Here is a 24,378-nt window from a genome sequence, read left to right on the forward strand (position 1 = left end):
TAACAATACTTATTTCCTTTTTCAAAAAAATATTTTAAACTGCTGATTGGCTGTTTAAAGCTTCCAGAAATGAATGTAAGTGAATAAGGAACTGGTAGTTTGAATTATGGAGAAATAAGAGCACTTGGCTAGCTAGGGAGAAAATTACATGAGAAAGAAAAACAAAAAAGTAATGAGCACTTGATCTTGCAGAGTCTGTTGATTGAATAAGAGAAAGAAGAATAGTTTATGTAATTGCTCTATTAGTGCTACAARGCATGGCCGGGGCTTGGCTTTTTGATGTGTTGCTTGATTGTGGTGTAGAAAAAGAAGGAAATTTTTCAAGAAAGRAGATAATGATGATGGCTGTGAATCTTTCCTGGGTTCTGCAAGGCTATAAGTTTCATGCACCTGAGGTTTTTTCCATCTGTAAATATTTAGGACAAATATTTATACTCTGAAACTATTTGCCTTTTAACTGGTGTATGTTWAATAATTGCAGTAAATGGTGTCATTTGAGCTATCTGGGGTTTTTGTCCTTATCTGCTTATTCTGTGTTTATGAAACAGATGTGTTAGGATCATGTGTTGTGCACTTCTAAATTACCCCATATGTCAGTGCTATTTGAGGGAGAGATAACCTCAGTGTTGGCATTTCAAGACGCTGGAGGAAGGGCCGTTAGAAATATATGTTGTAGGCAGATTTGATGAGGTATAAAGTTACATAAGGCACCTTCCATATGACAAGCTGTGATATCAGTTGCTAGCAGTTTTGTGGGATGTGTTCAGCCAAATCAGATGCATTTTGTTCATTTTTAAAATCAACTTTGGAGGCAAAGGTTGGAACACTTCTTGGTGAATTTTTGYCCACCACAAATTTTTCAGGTTTTGAAATGCTGCCATGTGCTGTGATATTCATGTGATGCTGTTTTGGTTATTCATTTAAAATCTTTCTCAGGCTTCTCAAGAARTCATGACCCAATGAACTTTACTGTTTCCAGATTGCTTGTTTGAAAGCAAACAAATAACACAWATAGAAATGATACTCAAAAATTAAGTGTGGAAGATGAAAGCACTGAAAGATAGWGAGGAGAAGAATTAAACTGACCTGAGGTGATTTTAAGTCCATTCTTAGCAGTCATATGCTGTTCTTTCCTAAAACTCCTGCCTTCATCCTGTGAATAAGTGGAAAAAGACTTTTTATTGCATTAGAGAGGAAACTTATTATTCCATCCTTGTGGCAGTTGAACTTAGTAATAAGAGATATCACATGTAATTGAGAAGTTGCACTGCTTCACACATAATTTATTACTCAGTACAGCTGTCTAGACTATAAAATTTGTCTTTTCAAAAGTTTGCTCTTTTCTTYCTTCTTTAAAATACATTGTTTCTGCGTGTTACAAAAAATATTTACAAAATTAAAATTAACCTTTACCTCCTTCAGTTTATATAGTCATGGTTGCTTTCTGCAGAGGAACAGATGAGATTAATCCATATAAGCACTGCTATCTGCTCCACTGTCTGCTGAACATATTTTTTTTTTTTTACTTCTTGCCCTGGAGCATCAGTATCAAAGGAGCATCTTCAGTTTCCATYTTGTGACTGTTCAGTAGAAGTTAGCACTGGTCACTGAATGCCTTTTGCTCCAAATGGTTTCCAGTGGTATGATTTTCGTGCCTTTTGTTCCACAAGGTTTTCAGCTTTCTGGGCTGAAGAGAGGAAATAGTGATGTAGAAAGKTAGACAGAAAGTCCATGTGCTCCTGTCTTGGGGTGTTTGTAGGAGTCAAGCAGTGTCACTGAACTTGATGTAGCATTTGTGCTTGGAGACACAGAGGTATTTATGGTTGCATAAAAATTGTGATAGAGACAGCTGTTCTAAGGGATTTCWGGATTTGTTCATGGAGATGTAGTTGTGTCTGTTTTGGTCTGAGCTTGGCTTATTTAGGCAGCTGAGATGCCCTTGCACTTGTAATGAGCAATATAAAAATACCCTAAACCAAAGTCCTGGCATTTTCTAGACAGTCTGTTTGAGCCAGCAGAGATAGTGCTGTGTGAGTGAGGAACACTTGAGGAACACTTYACTTTTCAACCTGTGTGAACACTCTCTGATGCACTTCTCTGACAGCAAGAGTCAAGTGAATTTAACACAGGAAAGAGATGAGGTCCAATATTTTATTTTTTTTTTAATAAATTGAGGGAAACAGGGAACACAACTACTGAACATGGATCAAGCTAGTTGAACAAAATTTTGCTTTACTTTTGCATTTGGTTAGTGAACTCTTCCTCCCCTCGTGATGCTGGTGGAAGGATGAGCTGAGAGAGGGACTAGGCTGGCTCTTCTCACAAAATTACCCAGCAAAACTCATCAGTGCTGATTAGAGCAGCTGCTTGTCAGCATGTGAAGAAAAGAGCTACAATTCCTCACTCACACTGTCATGTAAAGCCACAGAAAAGTAATTAGCAGGTAAGATGTCTATTAATAGCTCCCACCACCTTTAGTTCAAACACCTGCTGATAAGCTATTGCTCTGTATAGCTCATCTTCATCAAGTTCTTGTTCTGTGATTGCCAAAATAGACTCCATTAGAGCTGTTCCTGTTGAGGTGGGGTGTCTCTGAAGATTCTGTGGCCTCTCGTTGAGGAATTGGATGCCCAGACTTGTGTCACTTCTCGTAATCTCTGCAAGCATGCAGAGATTTCTTTGTGCTYCTTTCAGCTGCTGTGAATATATTTTGGCTAATGAAAGCACAACTCGTGTTAGTGCTGGCTAAATGCAGACTAGGGGAAAACAAAGAACTGTCTACTTTGCCTGCAATTATCTTCTTACAGTGCTTGAAAATAAATGCAGTGCATTGCTAAGAAAACCGTATTGTTAATAGTATATTATCTAATATAAAGCATGATTAAACTTGGCAGTTTTTATTTAAGCAAGCTTTTTTTCCTGTATTAGAACACACAGCTCYAGTCGCTTTTAATGTGAGCCAGAAATATTAGTGATAAACAAAGTGGGGATTTTGTTAGCTTGGCTGCTGTTTTAGGATCCTTCTACTTAAAGGCTTCCATAAACACAGCTGCCCAAAAATGTATTTTGCCTGAAATTTCTCTCTGTATTTTCCATCTCTGGCTTTATCTGTATCATATTACAGGTGGAGGCTTTACTAAAGTCAGTGCCATCCTAATGTAAGATTGAATTTACATATGGCTCAGGCTCAGTGTTTTATATTAAGGAGCGCACACAAACACACACACACACACATTTGATGAATACGTGTGAAAATGAACTCTGAATCTGTTAATGCTTCCTCTTCTTTCCCTCATATCTGATGATGAAAAAAGGCATCTGAAAAAGAATGTGGCTGTGGGTGGCAATCACTTAGATATTAAGAGGAAGCCACTGAGCTTTTATAGCTGATTTTCTAAAGACATGTATACATAAATGCAGCCTATTCTCTTGTTGTAGAAAAAATTCCGAGTGTTGTTTTGCTTGGTCTGCACTGTTCAGTRTTGCAGATTTTTGTTTCTTCTCGTGTTTTGCTTTCTGGCAGTAGTGGAGGTCACCCCAGGGCATGGGGTGGGTATGGATTGGGAACCAACACCTGCCTGAGYGAGCAGATGAGGTACAGACACGGTGACAAAGGGGACATGGCAAAAGAGGGGCACTTGAAATACTCTGGGGCTGTTGAGGGCCATTGGGATCCCCGTGCCACCTTACTTTTAATTTTGTACAATCACACTTGGCTCCTTAGGCAAAGCCTGCTGAATTCAGAATTTCAGTGTTTCACAGTGTTGGAAAGAAAGCAGCCCTGTGAGAAGGCTGGTGGGCAGTTTGAGCTCTGTGGTTGTACCCCCGTGTTTGGGTGTGTGAATGCCTGTGCTGGGGCTTTGCTTTGGTTGATCTGTAAGATGTTTTTTTGGGGACTTAACCATTCATCCAGAAAATCCTTCATTTGTTTCTTTGCCCGGTAATTTTGCCAAAATGAGCTCAAGAAGCAGGATGAAGARCAAACCTKCTGTCTTTWTCTAWCTTACTCCTACCCACTCCTCAATCYCCATTGTGCTCCCTCAGCCAGWMCAACCACAGAAAACTGCRGTAAAAAMCAGATAWATTTGTATCTGATGTTTATCTCTTTACTTTGRACCGATTTAGTAAGTTATTAGCTATGATCCATTTAGCTGCATAATAAAGTACCTTTTACTTTTCATTCCCAATTACTTGTTTTCATCTTGCAATTTTTTATTTATAACCCAATGCTATCTGTTGTATAATTGCTCTTGAATATTTACAYGGTGGAAAAGTCACTGCCCAAACATACAATTTGTCTAATTGGAGACTGAATGTGGTGGCAGAGAACAGCATCTGTGTARTTGAGAAACATGCCTGCAAAGCCTTCCTTACCCAAAATAAGGATGTTCATAAAGATTCCCAGTAATGGTTTATAAAGTACAGCCTTAGTGTATGGTCAGTGCCCCCTTGGGCTGAGTTCCAAAGGGCATTCTCTGCAYGGATGGGTGGTTGTTGTTTTTGTGGCTCCCCAAGTGGGAGTYGTGATGGTTCGTTATCAGAATCTCAGAGTGCAAAAGAAAACGAGGGGCAAATATRTATGTATTTTAAATAATCAAGAATAATCGATTTGGATTTTTTGGGATAGAAGAGGGTGAGAGAGAGAGAAAGTGAGAGAGAGAGAGAGAGAAAGAGTGGGTTTATAGCTACCAATGGCTCTGAAGAGCCTGCACGGTCTGGATTCCATGGATTCGTCGACGTCCGTTGGGGGGATCCCATCAGGGTCTTTTCAGAGAGACTCTTTATAGTCCTTTTGAAAGCGGGTGGCAGCAGCCAGGGGGTTGCAAAGTATGGAAAAATCGGCCAAGCGGTGGGGAAAGAATGTCCATTTTTCCATGAGGTGTGCAGTGTGGGGTCGCGCCGCTCTCTTTCCGTCTCCATGTCAGGAGCAGCGCAGCCATCCATGGTTTACATGTTGTACCTTCCAGCCTGGGAGCTGGAAACTTGGCAGTCATCCCACCTTGATCAGGCTCGGACTCCTTTAAGCAAAAAGTCCCCCTTTCTTCCCCTCGGGGTTCTCTTTTTTGGGGTGTTCAGTCTCAGTCCATCTCGATGATCGTGAGACAGTCAAAGGTCTTCTGTACGGTCTCTTACACTCCCTCCCAAAGTGTGTTCAGTTTACAGGCACGCAGAGCTGGCTGAGAGATGGCAGAGCTGGCTGAGAGATGGCAGAGCTGGCTGAGAGATGGCAGATGAGCCGTGTGCTGTGGTCTCTCCTTTCTTACAGAGCCCCCACTGCCATGGGAGTGGATTTTGTGGCAGGGCTGGGGGCTCACTGGGACTGGCTTCAGTATAATGTTCCTGCAGTGCCTGTGTAGYTAAAGAGGATTTAATTCATTTAGTAGATGGTTTGGATTTAGGACCATGACAACTGCTGTAAATAATTGCCATCTCACCCCCCTCTAATTCCTGTAGAAAAAGACTAAGGTAAATAAGCTTCAGGAATCTTAAATTAGCATTGATGAGTGTGTCTCTTCTCCCATCTCTTCTTGTGGACAGATCAACACTGGGGGCAAAGCAGGGGCATCGGAGAAGAGCTGGGGAAGGCAGAGAGTGTCATTAACAAGTAGATTTTTCTGTGTGCATCTCAGGGGCTTTGTGCATCCTGCTTCATCGCTTGTGGTAGGAAATGGTCCATGTTCTRTGATGAGTAGCCTGTTCCAYTCTCAGCTGAGCAAGTTGTCAGTTCAGTTGCCATGCTATCACCCTGTGATGTGGCTGAAGTGAGACCCTTAAATATTCCATAATTCTCTTAMAGGACTACTAAGTCTGTGCAATTGCTTATTCCTTTGCAAAGGCAAAATAAGACCTTTTTGTAATAACTCTATCACTCCTTGTGTGTGTGAGGAAAACAAATCTATTGTAGAAGTGCTGATGGCACTACATGATATTGTAATTGAACATTAAATCAGGACATTCTCTGGTACTATTTTGGTGACATTTGTACTTTGGAAGGATTTCCAAATACTCTTTTTAATATCTCTGCATAATTATTTGTTGGCTGCTCAGCTAAGGAGCTTAAGAGATGGACTCTTAAATGGAAACAAAGTTTAAAACTTGACTTTAAATGAGTAATTTAGAGGTTGAACAGGGTAGCATTGTGTTTCTCTGGTCTGTGATTGTGTTGATCATTACTGCTAAAAAGAAGTATGCTAATTAACTTGCTTCAATCTCTCAAACCAAAAAAACAAGTTTAGTGTCCATACAGCTAGTAGCAAGGCCTTTTGCCAGGTGTGTCKAAGGAATTATTGTGAGACATGGGCTACTGATCCCTAACCATCAGTCTACAGGGAGAGCCCTCTGATCAAGGCTGGATTTGATGGGATTCTGAGCACCCTGCTTTAGTGGAAGATATCTCTGCCCATGGCAGGGGTGTTGGAATTGGATGATCTTTAAGGTCCTTTCCAACCCTCACCATTCTGTGATTCTGGTAATTTACTGACAGTCATGTGCTGCTTTGAAAAACAATTTCCCAGACTAGGTTTTTTTCTTCATTTTGAGATGTTTTTTTTTTTCTCAGTACGCTTTGAACAAGCTAAAGGATCACTCATAATTTTGCTCTTTTGTTCTGTTTTTATGCTCTTCAGAAGCAGAACATGCTATACATTTAAAAACTAGTGAGTGGGTGTATTTATACCTTAATTATTAGGGATGGTTAAGTTCTGCAGTAGAAGAGCCATCTTATTGTTCTTGGTTCTTCCTGTTCATCGTTAATGCTAACTTTTATTTCCTTTTTTTTTGTTTTTTGTTTTTTTCAATGCAGAACTATGGTTTGGAAACAGAAAAYCTAAAAACCCTTTCTCACAAACTGAATGCATCTGCCAAAAATCTTCAGAATTTCATCACKGGGAGGAGGAGGAGTGGTCACTATGATGGAAGGACCAGTCGCAAATTACCAAATGATTTTCTGACATCGGTAGTGGATCTCATTGGAGCAGCTAAAAGTCTTCTGGCTTGGTTGGACAGGTAAAATCTCCCAAATGTCTCACAGGTAACCAGATCATGCACAGGCAGAAGCCCCAACTTCTTTACAAAATGTAATGTAGACMCTGAATGGAAGCAGAGTACATTCACATATTCTAAGGGGATGTTTGTACCAATTTTTTTTTTAATGTAATTCAGATTAGTCTTTCAGTACAATTCCTCTGAATGCATTGTGATCCTATACATATATACAGCAAAGCAACAGGATGACATCATTAGGTTATGTATGTATTTTTATTAATATAGAGCAACACTTTGACCTGTATAAGTTGGATTTATTGCTTTGATACTATCAGATTCACAAAACTGGTCATACTTGGGTGTCAAAGTATAGTTCCAGAGTGTGTGTGTATTTAAACATGCATGTTCTGTTTCARGTTTTTCAAATGGCAGTCAAATATCTCTGAAACTGCAAAGGCAATTGGAGCTGTTTTRCACTTTCACCTCTGTTATTTAGGAAGTATATGGGACTGGGACTAAAGTGCTCCTTTTTGCTACATTTGTAGTGACTTTTTTCTAATTATAACAAGAGTAATATGCAGCTATTTAAGATGATCATTGAAATTCCTRAAGTGGTTAAAATTAGTCTATCTGTAGGTCTTTATATAATGCATAACAGTGAATTTTACATCAGAGAAAAAAAAATACTTGTCTTGATTTAAAGGTCTATCTTTGTATCCAGTAGCTGAAGTTTTGTTCAGAGTATGATCTTCCTGTAACATTTAAAATCCAACAGAATTATTTGATTTTACTGCTACATGTTTTGTGTTTCATTTTCCTGAGGAAAACTGGCTTCTGTCCCATAAATTATTTCCATATGAATAGTTTGGGTCAGGTCTGAATCTTTTCCATTTCTTTAGCTGAACTGCAAGCTCTTTCTTTTTTTTTTAGGAGATTGCAGCTACTGTTATTTCATTTCTACTCCTTCTCTTGCCTTTCTCCAAATTTCAAACCCAGAATACCTAAAGCTGGTTCCTACCTTTCTCTTTAGATATTTAACTTAAGGTATTTAAGATGAAGAAGTTGGAAAGACTTTTGCATTGAGGCTTGAAAAATTTGGAGTATATTTTTAGCTTTGTCTCTAGCCTGTTATTACTTGGAATATCTGTAGGCTTCACYTTTTCTCCATGAAAAGTCTTTTTATTTTTTGTAGAGAAGCCTATAATTCTGGGCTTTAAAGCAGAAAGAACAGTAGAAAAACAAATTCATTTGCATGGACWAGTCAGTTTTTGCCACTTCTTTCTATTTAGAAATAATCTGGTTTCTCATTGRAACTGTGGTCATGATTAATGATTGTTAGCTACTAAGTCAAAGTTCTTTTTGGGTTTTGGTTGTTTGTTTGATGGGGTTTTGAGGGTTTTTTTGCTGTTATTCTAAAGTCAACTTTTGTGTGCCCACACATATTTAACACATTGGAGAACAATGGGGTTTTGCAACTTAATATGAATTTAATAATTKAAGTTCAGGAAGAAGGTAGTTGTTTATATTAGAAAACATCTCCCTCTGAGGATTGATGTGTCACTGTACTACTGTGCACAGCATGTACTTTTGCATTTAGCTGAAATGAGATGGCAGCTGATGAGACCCAGGAATTCCAAGAAGTTAAAAATGAGGACAATCATGGTGGWATCACACTTTGGCCAAAGCTCTCTTGACTGTCCAAAGAAGGCTTCAGATTTCTAGGAAATTTTTGAAGATCTAAACACCTGATTCTAAGAAATATTTTCTGAAGTATTTTAAGACTTTTCTGATTTATGAGCGTCAGGGTATTTTCGTAAAGTTTTTCTTCCTTGTTTGTGAAGACCMTGAATGAGGATGAAGGTAGGCCAATAACTGCATTTTTCTCAGGAACTGGGAACATTTGAAGATCAATATAATTATGCTTATTGTATAACTTCTAAAAAGATATTGGGGCCACTAGGGGGAGATAAAAAGATTTTAAAAATTGATTATTTAAAGTGAGGAACATGGATTTAATTTTATTCTGCACAGCCATTACTAATAAATCTGGACCTCAAATCTTAGTTTTTCGGTTAGTTTCTAATAGTTAGTTAGTTTTTCTAATAGTTAGTTTTTCAGTTAGTTTCTTTTCCATCTCATGGTTGTGAGAGGGGAGAGTAAACCATTAGGAGTAAAACATTAGGAGGAATGAAGTGGTGTTATCCACCCCATTTTAACAGCCCTGCTAGGCTGCCCCTATGCAGTGGTTTTTGAGGTAAAAAAAAAAACAAAACCCTATGCAGAGGTTTTTGAGGTCAAAAAAAACCCTATGCAGTGGTTTTTGAGGTAAAAAAAAAAATCCCCATGCAGAGGTTTTTGAGCTGCCAGGGAAAAGCAGCTAGAAGCAGCTCCAACTTGCATAGACGTGCAATAATGTGATTTTTATGTGTAAGAAATGGTGATCACTTCATACAGACTGTGCTTCACTTGTTGCTGTTGTGAGTGCACTGTTTATGATGTTTCTGTGGGACATTTACAATCTTAAAGACTTTGTTAGGCCTGGCACAATTATCTAAAGGAGTGTGAGAGCTGTGATTTGCTGAGTTCCTTTCACTGTGGTTCTTATAGGGCTGATCCAAGGATATTTCTTGTTCCAGGTCGTTGCCTGGAGCAGTCCTACTTCCAGATATATGTCAGAAATTGAGTTTTACTGAAAATTAGAGTAGCTTATATTGCCAGGCATTAAAAGTCTTTTGGTTTAGTTTCATTTAGCAGCTGGAAAACTTGGTATTTTCAAAAGAAGTTGGCTGATGATTTTGAGGAGCGTGAAATAACTCTCCAATAACGTTCTGTAAAGAAACTGTCATCACACTGATATGTTTTAGTCTAATTTTAACTTCCTGTTACTTTCTCAGCCCACAAAATGTATCCTCTCTTTCAGAAGACTTCATAGCTTTAAAATGTTGTGTTTTATACTTTCTCCCAAATATTCAATTTCAAATTGAAAAACTGAGAGTCTTTTGTGAAAGAAGGATGCATTTTTGCTTGACATAATTTAGACTGATGGAAAACCACACTTTAGGCTATGTACCTGATGTTCAAAGCAACTTGGCATTGAAATATCTCCTGTGATGCTTCTCAGGGATTACAATCAGGTCTTCTAGATAAATCTTACAGATAAATCACTGGCATCCTGTTCAGTCTTTACTTCTATAATTCATGAAAGTTTTYTTCTTTGGAATAGTAATATATGCCACCTCCTTTTTCTCTAGTATGTCAGGTTCCTGGAAATTCTTCTACCTTTCATAAGGCTGGTGGACTCCATTCTGATGAGAAATTTTTTTAAATGTGTCATTAAATTAGGATTACTGTCTTAAAATTACTCCTGTGGATTTGCAATACAAATGTGTTRCATTTTTGTGGCATAAAGCTATTTCTAATTTCATAAAAGTTATTTTTTTCCCCCTATGCACCAGTATGTCCAGTAGTATCTGCACATTTAATTGGAATTGAAATTAGGCATATTTATTTCTGTTAATCCTGGGTAAGATTTTGTTCTTACAGCACACATTTACAATCCACCTGAAAAACACTGTAAAATGTTGCTTTGTGCATGGGTGTGTTGGTTTTCACTGCCTCTGTGATCTCTGAATTATGTTATCCATCCATGGCTTTCTTGATTTAAAAGCAACATGAACATCCCAAGGATTTTGATAGTCAAGCTACCTTTTCTCATCTTTAACAATTTTTTTTTAATGATTTTACCATGTTACCTGCATCTTCAGTGACACCAGTGAAAATTTCTCAGTTGTTGTCCACAGGCAAGCATAAACTGAAAAGCAATGATATCATAGGGATCCCAAAAATTCTTCTGAGCCCCAAGTTTGGAGCACTTGGCAGTGCCTTCTCTCTGRTTAGGACACACCAGGTCTTGTACTGTATTCCTGGCTCATTCCTTTGTTACTAATTTGCTGATAGCTATTGGTTCCAGTACTGAAATTGTGATGAGTCCTAAATGAAGGGTGCTCAGTTTCCTCCAGTGCATTTTCTACCAGATCTTAGCAGATCACCTGGCAGGCAGGACAGAAGGTTGTGTCTTCTTCACACGAAGAAGAGTCGCTGGCACGACTTTGAGCATTGAGTTTGTATCCAAATGAGTTAAAAGCTGCTGCAAAGTGAAGACAGCCTTGGGAGCAAGAGAATTTTGCAAATCCTTTAAGCCCCTCATTGTACATCAATGCTTTTCTTCCATGGGACAGTTGGATTTAGAGGAAGAACCCTGTGCAAACCTGAACTGAGGTGACATTTGGTGGCAGTTTCATGAGCTCTGTGTCTTCCCATTTCTCTTCCTCCTCTGCCAGCACAGGTTTCTGGTGATATTATCTTTCATGTGGTTTGATATGTTCTCTTCATTCTGCTCCCCCACATCTCAGTTGTCTTTGCCAACCAAAATCCCTGGAAATCTGTATTTCCTGCAGATTGCACTAAGCAAGAAAAGAATTCTTGTGCTACTGGGCTTTCTCCTGCCTGCTCTGATAGTTGGGTTATCTGAAGCAATGGCTCCTTATGCCATGCATCCCATGCAGCATCAAAAGAATATGTTGGATCTTTGCAATAGTACTAATAAATGTATAAACTATAAGGGCAAACTTAGACAATAAGAGTGAGGAAGGGTTGGTTGTTCTTTGGGCTTTACTTGAAACTGCATTATAGAGACACAAGATAATGTGTCTTTTTCTCTTAAGTTCTTTTTCTCATAAGAATTTGAGAAAATAGTCAACTTCCCCATGTGTCTGTGTTGTGTCACAGATTTTTAATGGTCGTGAATTAAGATTTGTCAAGCACCACTGGATTTTTTTAGTTGTACTGTTTGACTCAGCCATCTGTGTGGGCAGAGATTCAATATGTCTTTCACAGCAGCTCTTCTGTAGCTCTTGTTTTTCACRCTAGCACTATCCCCTTTTTGGAAATAAAAAACTTAAACTGCTGCTGCAGATCACACTGCAGTCTTAAGTAGGAGGAACAAAGAGATCTTGTGGAGATAGATTTTTGGATTCAAGACTTTCAGTGCTGTGGCCAGAGAAAAGCTAGCAGGCTGACAAATGTGCATCAGTCTGATTAATTTTACCACTGCTGTCTGGATACATGATACGTGAACAAAATGGAACAAGAAAGTGAGCAAAAAACCTAACTGTGAATAGAAATTGTTGGTTATATAAAATATATGGATATATATATATATATATATATATATATATGGGTAAAATTGCTGACAAGTGACAAATTGTAAAGTGACAAGTGTAAAATTTAGGAGTAAAAGGCCTTTTTGGCACATCTGAGTCTGCTTTAGGGTCATTCACAGAGCAGTGGGATGTAGTCCTTAAACTTATAACCCCAGGTTTAGAAGGAATAATTGTTTTGCTATAGGCATAAATTGCTGCTATTCTGTGAAGCACTTGTATCTATACCTAAATCCTATTAAGTAAGGGTAAAATCTGTGCCTGAATTTAAGGACATTTAAATGCTTCAATGGTTGACAGCAGAACAGGATCTCCAAGCCTTACACTATGGGCATTTTTTGGTGATGCTTTGAATGCATTAGAGAAATGCAAAGATGTAAATGCTCTTTGTTTATGAGTGAATAATTCTAGGTGTTCTGGCTTAGCACACCCTTAAATCTTCTTTGTATGAAAGCATTGTAGTAGCAGAACATGTTCTCCTCTCCAAAATGGATATCTATCTTTTCATCATGGTGACATACTCAATGCGTATTTTTTCTTCCATTGTAGGTAAAAGGTGTTCAGCTGGGTTTCTTTGCCTCATTGTTTCTGGTGAATGAGCCCTGGTGATGTTTATGGTGTGACTRTTTTGTAGTTTTAAATAAAGGGGAACACTGTTTGTAAGCCCATAATTTCTAACTTACAAAGAAAGTGTTACTGGTGTAGTTTCCTTTATAACAGACTTCATACAGTCCTGCTATCTTTGTACACAACATGGGGGGAGTAAACAAGTGAAAATGAAGCTAAAAGAAACAAAATACTTCAGTGATTCTTTACTTACCACACAAATAACACACAGTCTGTAAATAGGGTTTTAGTCTTGAGCCTTTGAATTTTGTTTCCTTTATGCATTTCTCTTTATCCTGRTTTGAATGGTGTGCCAAACCTGTCAGTAAGTGCTGCCTCAGAATGCTATGGTACTTTACCATGTTGTGCTCCTGAAACAGCTGTAAATGTTTAATAGAATACTCATTTAAAGAATTCTTTCATCCAGTGTGAATTTTACTGCATTCCTCCCTGATTCTACATGAAGCAGTTCCATTAGAAATACTAATTAAATATTTGTTTCATGAAAGCCTAAAACTACAAATCTTAGATGGCTTAGGAGCAGTGTATATACAACAGTATTGTGCATTYAGATTTTTATTTGAGCTTGATATGTTGACTTTAAAGTCTGAGTTATATTATTGCTTTGGTTACCTCTCTTTTGTAAGAGACTGTTGTGTTTAATGGAAAGGCTCTGAGGATGTTTTCCCTTTTAAGGGGAATGTTTTCCCTTTTTTAAGATGCTAAAATAAGTATGATATTGGTTTTAAACTCCTCAAAATGTTCATTGTTATAAAAAAAAATCCCAATACTACATTTAACGGTGAAATATGATTAGTTTTTATTTTGGGTGATGCTTTTACTAACAGCAGTCTGAGTTTGTCCAAATTGTAACTTTTTTAAGTGAAGTTGTTATTTCTATGTATCACTTTCCTTTAACTCAATATTATGTAAAGAAGGCAGATGAGGAGGCTAAAGCCTATGAGGACAAAAAGTTGATAATGTAGAAATGCTGAGGGTATGCATCTCCTTCACAAATTTTTCATTGTTTTTGAGGGATTTTCCTTCATGTGTGTCTTAGTAGTCTTAATTCTGTGATGGAATTAGCTGTGTTGTATTAATGTAGCTTGTTTTTCTACCAGCCCTTCAGGTTGATTTAATTAATGTATGATTGAGAATATATATTTTTTTAATTCTGAAAATGCTGATGCTGCTAAAAATGCTAGTTAGGTCTCAATTCATAGGAATATACACACATGCACATGTGTTTCAGCCTATATTATATGTGTACAAACAGATTTCAGAGGTGTTTATTTATGTCAAACACTGGTTTAAAAAATGTAAAAAGAACCAATAGCTCTGTCATGCCTTGTCTTAGGAAAACATTATGTCCTATCAGGGTATAGGTCAGGGTGTCACAGTTGATTGATTTTAATTAAAACATAAAATGTAAGCACCAGTATTTTCCCCTGTGGATGAGGTGGTTCAAAGCTCTTCATCTTGCCACGGTGTCTCATAATGTAAAGGTCCACAGTGTGGGTTTGTGGAAATATTTAGAAGTTCCCACTTTTGCAGCTGTATTCTTGATCACAAAATGTTGTACAAACTTAATTATCTTTGAAACTTCTTACCCATTCGTTTGTGAAAAGAGTTTGAAAATAAAAAATGTCTTCAAGTGTTGGAAAGAAGGATGGAGAAAATGTGGGACCAAGGGCAAAAAACACCCTATGTGTGTTTGCAGAAGCATTCATGTGATTGTGTAAATTTATTTTCCTTAAGATACCAGATGTAGAAGGGATAGACAAAGAATGAAAAGGGGAAGCCAGCTGAGGTTTGGAAGAGGAAATGAGTGGAAAGGGCAGGTAGGCATGCTGTGGAGTTACAAAGGTGTTTTCATGTGGGTGTTGCAAAGAAAATCACAGTTTTGAAGGAAGAACAAACGAATTACAAGAGAAACAGTAAAAATGGTTTCACAAAGAGGGAAATGTGTATTCGAAAAATATCTTGGAAATGATTGAGAGAGGTGAAAAAAAATGGTTTCATAAAGAGGGAAATGTGTATTTGAAATATCTTGGAAATGATTGAGAGATGTGAGACAATGAAACGCTGAGATCAATGTCACAGCAGGAAGAGGGGCAACATATGGCCCCAGTCCAAGGCAGTTCTTTAATTCCTRTTTAACTTTAAAAGCACCAAATTGGACAGTACACGTGTTGAAAATTGCATTTTTTTTTCCTCAGGGTATTTTCTTCACTGGAGCTCTRTGAGGTACCTAAGACCTGAAGGTCCAAGGGACTGTGAAAAATGTAACTTTGAAATAGAAGTGTAGAAACTGAGAGGTGATAGAAATGGCTCTGCCAAGCCAAGGATTTTTTTTTTTTTCTTTTTTTTTTAAATAGAGAGAAGTGGCCTAATTAAACAGGGAATTTTTCATACTTAGTGTGTGCCTTGAGGACGAGAGTGTTTTAGCAGCTGACTGAAGTTATAGTATATGTACACTTTACTTTAATCAAGTCAATTATTGACTTGATTCATCTATTCACAGTCAATAATACTGTGCTGTATTAAGATTTTAAACAGTGGGTATATTACCATGAAGAGATTTTTTGTCAGGTTGGTATTTATCACTGTGTCTCATATGAAATCCAGTCAGTGATCCTGCAGTGAAGTTTCTGTTGTTATTTTGATTGAAGCTGTGACATGTTATACTAAGTCTTGCTGGGCTTGGACTATGAAGTTGAGGCTTGGGGTGGAATACCAAAATGCCTTTGGAGGCAAATATTTAGAGGCCCTTAGCACTTCTGTAGCTCTTTATGTGGTAATGGCTGTGTAGTTGTGTGTGCAGATTGCCTCCAGGGATGTGKTCTGAACTAGGAAAGGGGARAAAAGGCAATTGCAGTTGTACTGRTSCACTTTGCAGTGCCCCAGAGAGGCMTCTGCAGAAACTGATGTAGGGAGGTGGTTTATAGGCTACAAAGACCTACAGAGGAGGCAATTGGAGCATCCCTGAGGTTATTCCAGGAGTAAAGTTCATAGCAAACATGGACCTGTCTCCTTATCTTTATAAGTTGTGAAGCTCTTCTCAAAATCTTACATCTTAGTTGTTGATTTTTAGTAGTCTTCTCCCTCCAGCTGACACCCTTGCTGTTGCCAGTAAGCCTTCATGGTGATAACTTAAATGTAACTAAAATGAGTAATGTCTCAGTCCCTTTGCCTGTTCTTTARTATCAACAAAGTTTATTTGGAGCATTGCTAATGATCTTCACTAAGAGCAATGATGGTAAAAATACCATTATTTTCCTCATTATGAAATCAAACTAAATTACGAAAGTATGGGCAAAGATGATGTGGTATTACGAACCAAAGCCTACTGTGTGATTTTGTTTAGAGAAATGCTGGAGGCTTTGAAATGTCAAATAGATTCCAATTGTGTAATTTYAGGATCAAATTGTGTTAACACCCATACTTAAATTAAAATAATATAATTTGCTGGTTCGATTCCATTCATCTTCAATAAAAGTAAGTTCCTAAATGAACATGACCTTTTAAAATCCAGATTTCAGGTAGATTTCAGAATCTCAACAGTTACAATTATGGAAGAAAAGATCAGTGGATTTCTACATCATGACTAATGTACTTCTTTAAACACAGTTGTCATAGAATCATAGAATCACAGAATATGCTGAGTTGGAAARGATGAATTGGGATCATCAATTCTWACTCCTGGCCCTGCACAGGATRCCCCAGGAGKGACACCATGTGCCTGCAARCATTATCCAAATGCTTCTTGAACTCAGTTATGATTTACAACCAAGCAATTTAGTTACCTTTCATCCTTTAATCTGTTCATATATCTCCTAAACTTCAGAAATAATCTGTGGGTGTGTCTGTGGGTTGGCCTGCTGTGGTGTGTACCTACTGTATGGTTGTCATATGCTGCAGAAAACTTGGACTCTAAATKGTGAGTGTATATCTGTGTCCAATAGATTTCTTAAGGCATCTTTTGGAACTTAATGCTCTTTCATTTTAACAGAATGTGCTGGTTTTGTGTCTAGAAAATACAGGCAGAAAACTTATGTCACTGGGTGAGGCATTATATAAAATTAAAGCTGCTGGACTTGATTATACACCTCAAGGGACTTGATTATGCACCTCAAGTTAATTCTGTCTTAGAGCCATCAGGGCTGCACTGCTAGCCCTGGAGAAGAGAGAACCAGACAAAACCAGCAGAGATAAGGGAGTTCACATGGGGTTGTTAATGGACAATTCCAAACCTGCCTTCACTAAAATTTCAGTAATTCTGTGAATGGAAAAGGAATTTAGAAACCTGTTAGTACCAGTAGAATGGTATTTACAGTTATCACTTGGACTTGCTTATAGCAAAGTTCTTTGTACTGGAAATTGGTCTTTAGGCTTAAATATGGAGGGCAGTGCTGTAAAACTCTTCAAGGTACATATAACTATGTGTGAAGTGATTAAGGAAGGCAGTTGGGGAAGGGATTGTCACCTATCTTAATTTAAAGACAACCACACTACCACCTTGTTTTTTGTCTTGAATGTTTGGAGCAGGTTTGTCAAGAGCAAATGCCATCTTGTGATGCTAATAATGCCCATAAAGATCTCATTTGCAACAGTGAGAAAGTCATGTTCTTGATAAAGTCAAGATCTTGACTCTTAGAGAAAATACCAGTTCTCTGTAGTGTTTTCTGCTTCTTGAATAAAGAATGTAGGTCATATAGATGAGTTTATAGATTGAGAGGCTTATAGTACAGAAGTCAGGTGACTGTTGGCCTCACCAACCAAATACATTTTAGCAAGCAAGCTTCCAGGCAGGCAAGCATTTTAAACATTCTAATGGGAAGTTTGGAGGTATAGGATACATGTAGGTAAAGTCTGTAAATGTTGGATTACACTCTTCATTTCATTAAGCAAGTTTGACTGTAGAATGGTGTGTGGGCATGGTGGGTTGTGCTTCTCAGCATTTATACATCTCTGGCTTTAAACGCTATTTCTCCCCTAGATAAAGACTTTACTTATTCTGAGTCCTTCTTTTGCTTTCACCAGATATTAGGCCAAATCCCAAGAATCCCAGGGAATCAGCCAAAAGCTGTTCTGGTCTGATTCACATCTGGACTCTATTCATACCCTTATGAGGGTATTCCCAAGCCAATGCAGAATTCTAGCTGGGCTTCTTCTGGAGGAGTAAAGGCAGTCCAGAAGGAAACTGTTRGAATGTTTTAGAAAAGGAATTTCTTAAAGAGGAACTTAAAAACTTCAACTTCTTTCTTTTCTATTTCTTTTTTTTTTTAGATCACCTTTTGCTGCTGTCACAGATTACTCAGTAACAAGAAATAATGTCATACAGCTCTGTCTGGAACTAACAACAATAGTACAACAGGTATGAGACAGTCTGCTTAGCAATTTCTTTTTTTCCTGAACTGTAAATGGCTATTACCTTCTTTGCACAATTTTGTTTTACACTGGCTATATCATTGTCCAACCAAAATAAGGGAATACTAGTACTTAGTAAATGCTTTAAAAAAACTTTGTTTGGTTTTGTAGTACTATTTTGTGTTGTGCTATGTATATAGCTCTGCATATCTGAGCACTGATATTCATCTTGGATTCTGTAGYATAAAATTGAGATATTTACTTGATAATTTGCATATTTAACTCCTTGTGTATTGTCTTTAATTTTAATTACCTGTCTGGTTCCAAAGATGTGTATGTATTGGACTTCAGTAATCTGCTCTTTCATACAGTTCATATCTGGACACCTGTTAAGATGAGGCATGTTCCCATGGGGAAACTACAATATTTTGAATGTATCTTTGTGAATCCTACCTTCAAGGAATCCAAAAGTAGTTACTGAAAAGCTTAATGAGCTTCATTTGGGAGTTCAAACCTTAGAACCTTCCCCACCCTTCTCTGTGTGGTTTAGGTCTGTCTATATTTGCCTGTTCTTYTGCTGAAATGAAAAGTCTCTTTGCTGCCAAGAGAACTTTTAGGCATTGTTTCCACTTGAGAAGGTAGAGTGGAGAGAAGGAGAGAGTGGGTTGGGTAGGAGCACTGAGGAGAATTTTTCTATTTTTTATCTTCAAACTGAGAAAAACTTAACTTCTGACCCAGCTGCCCAAACTGGTCCTTTTCCACAGTTGCTGTGCATCACTGTCTTTAGGTAGTTTTTAGATGAGGGCAAGAGCCACCTGATCCTTTTTTTGTGTCCCCTATTAGTGAGATAATGGGTATAGTAGCAACCACTGCAGTATTTCCCAGGAATTAGCTCAATATCAGTTCATCTTAAAAATTCATCCTTACCCATGATACTGCTAACTCACTATGCTGTAGGTAGATATTTCTCTATGKATATTTTTCAGTGYMAGTGAGAGTAAATGGTACTRTTTAATACCTTGGGAGAGCAGCATTTTCACCTTCTCCAAAAAATGACATAATTCTGCAATCAGGAAGCAGTTTGTGAATACATAATTTGAAGTCAAAGGGTGCATTTATGTGCCCAAATTTGAGCATGTACTGAAATTGAATTGGKTTATATTCAGAAGAATGATAATGAAAAATTCCATTAGTAGTCTCAAACATGTGGTTTGAGCTCTATTTAAAACAAATATATTCCAATGTAGCATTTCAAAATGTCTTAACTGATATTTTTTATATGATCACTGAACACTCTGACAATCCTCACTGTGCTTTCTTAAGGCTGTTAATTAAATCTTTTCCTATCATCTCATCAGGTACTTTTTCTGTCTCAGAATCTATTTTCTTTTGTATGCAAAGGATTTTATAATCTTTTATTAGCTTTTTTTTTTTTTTTTTGTGAAAGACCAACAGAAGGCAATGTTGCAGTTTTTCTTTTAACAGTAGCTAACATCTTTTTATAATGCTTAAAGGTTTATAAAAGATATACAGTCTGTACATTTTTAATACCTTAGCATTTTTTTAAGACTGTTGTAAAATTTAAAAATAGAAGTTAAGTAGCTGAGTTCCAGCAGGATTTTTTTGCGTTGTTTAAATTACAGTCAATGTTCAGATTTATTAACCAAAACCWAAAGGATGATTCTTTAGTCAAGATGAAGAAAAGAAAGTGCTAAAATTAAAGCAGCTTGCTTGAATTATTTTTCACATTTTTGAAGCTAATTGTAATATTGTGTTTCTTCATAGACTTAAATARTATTGGGTTATGTCCGCCTCATTATCAGAACTTAATGAATAATGAAGCAAAATTACAGTATTGCATCACTCTTTTACGTATGAAGTCTGAGAAAACCTATTGAGTGTCTATGTTTTAACCTATAAATAATTAGAAAAGTTGGAGTTGGAGAAAGATTTTGGAATAAAGTGTGGGCAGACACACTCTTTTTTTTGACCATTAAATTTTCTCTTTGTGTTGCACATTGCCCAAGGCCTGGCAGGCCAGTGTGCAGTAGATATTTGCCAGTGAAAGCAGGTTCCTCAGAGCACTGCAATTTATTACTTTTCATAGCCTTTTCCTGCAGGTTTTGGCTCTTAATACTGTCCTCCKTGCTGATGGCTTCTTTAATCCAGGGCTTACATTCCTGTTCATTTCTATAACTCTTCCCTTGCAGCAGAACACTGGAAGAAAATAGAAGGATTTAAATAACAAACAAATCCATGAGACTTAAGGATTTTTGCTACCATTTCCTTGCACCCTCTCTCCTACATATATTTTCCTCTCTGTAGGAATCAAAGGCTGAGAATTATCTGTATTTTCTGTTTCCTTTGCAATGCATAAAAAAGGCCTGTTCTTTCTTGATGGTACAAGATAAATGTTAAAGATCTATGGGTGAACAGGTTTGCTGTGTGTGCATGASATTGTTTTGGGCTGTGCTTTGTACCCATTTGGTTCATTTGTGAATTTAGATTTGTCTTGACAGAATTATTCCAACCACAAATACGTATCAGGAAGAGCATGAGAGAATTGATGGTGTTGATGAAAGTCTTGCTGTTTTCTGAGATGGTTGGGTTATACAGCTTCAGAGGATGCCAAAAACTGGTCCTTTTTTTTGGTTTAGAGAGGTAGCAGGTAGCTACACTGATCATTTTAAGGAATAGGAGATTTCTTGCTTTCTTAGGCARTCTGTAGGTAGCTTTAACTATCATTCTCAATGCTCTTATTCCTTAGGAATTCATTAAGGTTTCACTRAAGAAGCTTTCTTCTTTAGAATTAAAACCCTGAAAATCTTGGGAATATCTGAAAAGTCTAATTTTATATTGACTTTGTAAGTTACCAGACAGTTAAAGAAAACTTTGCTGCTGAACAACCTATTTCTTTTATTGCTCTTTAATAGTGATCATTAGTAGCCCTCATCACGTTTTTTTTTTATTTTTCACTTTCCTTAATCAGCTTTCACAATGATTTGCAGTGTTTATTTAGTTTTAAAACCACTGATGTTTATCTTGCAGCTTTAGTGTCTTGTGGGATTTACTTAGCAATATGCTCCAGTAGAAGCAKAGCTTTAGGCCTGTAAATACTCCTTTAGAAAAGCTTCACTGCATTTAGTCCTCTGCCTAAAAACCCCTCTTTGAAGAGTTGTGATGGAAGCAATGCTGTGTAATTGGGGTGGAGATGGAGAGCAGCTGTCTGACAGCAACTTTTGGAGGAAATCTCAGATTTTTGGATGACATGGGGTGAAAACCTGAGTGATGCAATTTGGGAGGYGGCAGCCAGGACGAAGATAGCAAAGAGAGACCAAAATAATCCCATACAAATGTGCTGTCTGGACATTATGGGCACGTGGGATTTTGAGCTAAAAGCCCTTCTGTAGAGCACACAGAAATGCATTTCTTCAACTGAGGGGTTTGGAACTTTTTTCCCATTTAAAGACATTTCAGATACAAAAAAGAAAGCGTCCATATTTATCCCTTGCCCAATGGACACATTTCCCTTGCTAGGGGATGTTCTTTGTTGGGCTTTTAGCCATTGCTATTTTTCAGATAAAAGATATTGAAAAGGACCACGAATTGTTTCTTGAGCAATGCACTATTTTTTATATTATAGTGCATTTAGTAATCAAATGGCTGTAACTCAAAAGAGAAATGTTTCAAATATGAAGTTTCACCTAGAAATGTAAGTTCAAGCTTGTTTTCCAGTTAAAAGGATTAAATGGAAATTTACCTTCTTAGCTCCCCTCCTCTGACTCACAGTCCAAATGCAGTAATATAAAGTGGTTCTATTAATTTGGTAAGGACAATATCAAATACATGAATGAAGGAGAATMATTAATATCCTTAGAACCATTCTTACAAATTATGTTTCATATGATCTTTTCTATCACAATTCCTCACTTTTGTTTTTAAGTTCTAATTATTAAGGACTTTGAGGACTCACTAAATATAGCTTAATTTTTTTTTAATTTCAGGTCATACCAAGTAGCTAATTACCTTGGGTATCTTTAGCTAATAAAATGGTTTTAATAGCTTGGTGGTGTGAATCTTTGGATCATCATTAAAGTTGCTTTGCACCTCTAGATTGTAGAGCTTTTCAAAGCAACATGTGTTTGCTGGAAACAGTTTCATGTTAAATTTTAAACTTTTTTATTTGAATTTTAACTCTATTCCTTCCACTTCAACTTTATTACCAAATGCTTGCAGGAAAATCTTTGTTAGCCTACTGTGGAAATAATCCCTTCCTTCTCCCCTTTAGATAAAAATATTCATGGCAAGGAGGCCACATTCTTGAAGTTTTATATATATATATATATAAATATATATATATGCATTTGCTGTTTTTGAAACTATACAAGTAAGGAGTAGGTGTACAAGTAAGTAGTTAGATAAATGTGGGGGAAATTTAGAACAAAATAGCTCCCCTTGAAAACAATTCCCAGGCAAAATCTGCCTAAATACATGAAAGTAAAAGGGGCTTCATATCTTCTTCTTATATATATGAGAATATTATAACTCATTGTAAGTAATGCTTAAATGSAGAAATTCAGACTCACTTGTGTTCTTCAAGTGCTGCTCTTATGCAAGATTTTCTGTTWTATAGGTTTCAAAGCAGCTCTCAATGGTGGTGTTTCAGGATAGATATTGTTCTGTTCAGTTGTTTTCTTCACTTTTAAAATGCATATAATATATATCTGTTCAGAAATAGAAATGAAAGGACTGTGGGAAACATGAAACTGTTGTTTGTTTACAAGAAGCTATATCAAAGTAGTTTCAATTTATGCTCTTCAGCAATGTTTTTCTCTTTTTCATAGTAGCTTATTTCTCTTAGACCCCACATATATGGAAAATTTCAGATTTAATTTAATGTGATGTAAGAAGTGCCCAAGGTACTTAGCACTGATGCCTTTTCCTGATTCTGGCAGTTTCTTCTGTTTCCTTAAAATGGTTTACTTGTATATATATATATATATATATTTTTATTTAAGTTTTTGAAATGGAATTCAGCATGGAATGGCTCAAAGCTTAAAACACCTATAACAGACTATTGGGATGAACCACTACTAGAGCTAATTTAATGACTCATTAGTTGTCATTGAGATAGATGCTGTTCAGAGGTGTGGGGTTTTCTTCCTGAAGTTGTGTAATTCTGTGTTTGTAATGTGACATTTCAAAGTGGCTTATGAAGCTACCACCCTGTAAAGCCTTGGSAATTTGTTTTCTTTCCCATTCTCAGAGAAAGTAATTTCTTTTCCTGGTGAAGAGAAGGAAAAAAACCCAAAACTGAAAACAAAGAAAACATGAAAAAACACAAGGTGGCTTAGTATGGTGGCTTAATAAAAAGTATGGTGGCCAGAAAGCAAAAAATGGGTTGGTGCTTGTTTGTTTGGTTCTTTTTAGGCTTTTGGTTTGTTTTTTTTTTTGTTTGCTTGCTTTTCTTCCAGATTAATGATTGCTAGTCTCTGAACATGGGGGAAAAATGAAACACAAAGCAGAATAATTTGTGAAAAAAAAAGAGTATTCTTTTTGGCAGGGCATATGCTGGTAAACCAATGCAGCTGTTCAATTTTTCCAAGAAAAGGAGCCTGAGTGGGTCAYGGTGACAGTGAAGGAGTCAGGGACTGTGAATTCATTCATTTGTGGAACCACATGCAGAAAGTARCAGAAAGCTGGTGGAAACTGAGAGAAAGTGTAGACAGGGGGAGGAGAATTTTTGTAGCTCATGTTTCCTTAAAACAAAAACTCTTTTTTTAAACCAATGTAGGCATTGTGTCCACAGCATCACAGAATAGAGGCAAACAGAGGATATGCCATTCTCTGTGTAATTTGTTATAAATGGTAAATTTAATGATTAATGATGACACATTAAGATTGTGTTGGTCATGCCAGTAGATGTGAAGACCAAGACTCCACATTTCTTTTAATTTGAAAACTGATCTCCCTCCCTTCTAAAGATAGAATAAAAGAGTCTGTAACCAGGCACAGTGAAGCAAAATTCCAGTTCAGTACAGTGAATTACAGAAACTGTGTGTTGCTAAGTAGTTGGTAAAAGCCTTAAGCATGAATAAGCTCAGTGTCTGTCTTTATTTCAGGAATATGTATGTTTTTTTTGCTTAAATCCATTACAAATACATACATTTCAGATGATCCAATATGAAACATTCAAGTT

At 37.0% G+C, this 24,378-nt stretch overlaps 1 protein-coding gene across 1 annotated transcript in view; it reads left to right on the top strand.

Annotated features, from left to right (window-relative positions):
* Positions 1-24,378, top strand: part of LOC130584181 (connector enhancer of kinase suppressor of ras 2) — a gene marked incomplete at its 3' end in the record, with an annotated part of 168,858 nt that overhangs the window by 43,419 nt on the left and 101,061 nt on the right. The window contains exons 3-5 of the mRNA XM_057384002.1: positions 6,803-7,005; positions 18,099-18,186; positions 22,927-22,947. Coding sequence (XP_057239985.1) covers positions 6,803-7,005; positions 18,099-18,186; positions 22,927-22,947 — 312 coding nt within the window. The remainder of the gene's footprint in view (positions 1-6,802; positions 7,006-18,098; positions 18,187-22,926; positions 22,948-24,378) is intronic.

Source organism: Malurus melanocephalus, unplaced genomic scaffold, assembly GCF_030028575.1.
Source record: "Malurus melanocephalus ecotype Western Australia unplaced genomic scaffold, MMel_1.1 scaffold_673, whole genome shotgun sequence".
NCBI classification, from domain to species: Eukaryota; Metazoa; Chordata; class Aves; order Passeriformes; family Maluridae; genus Malurus; species Malurus melanocephalus.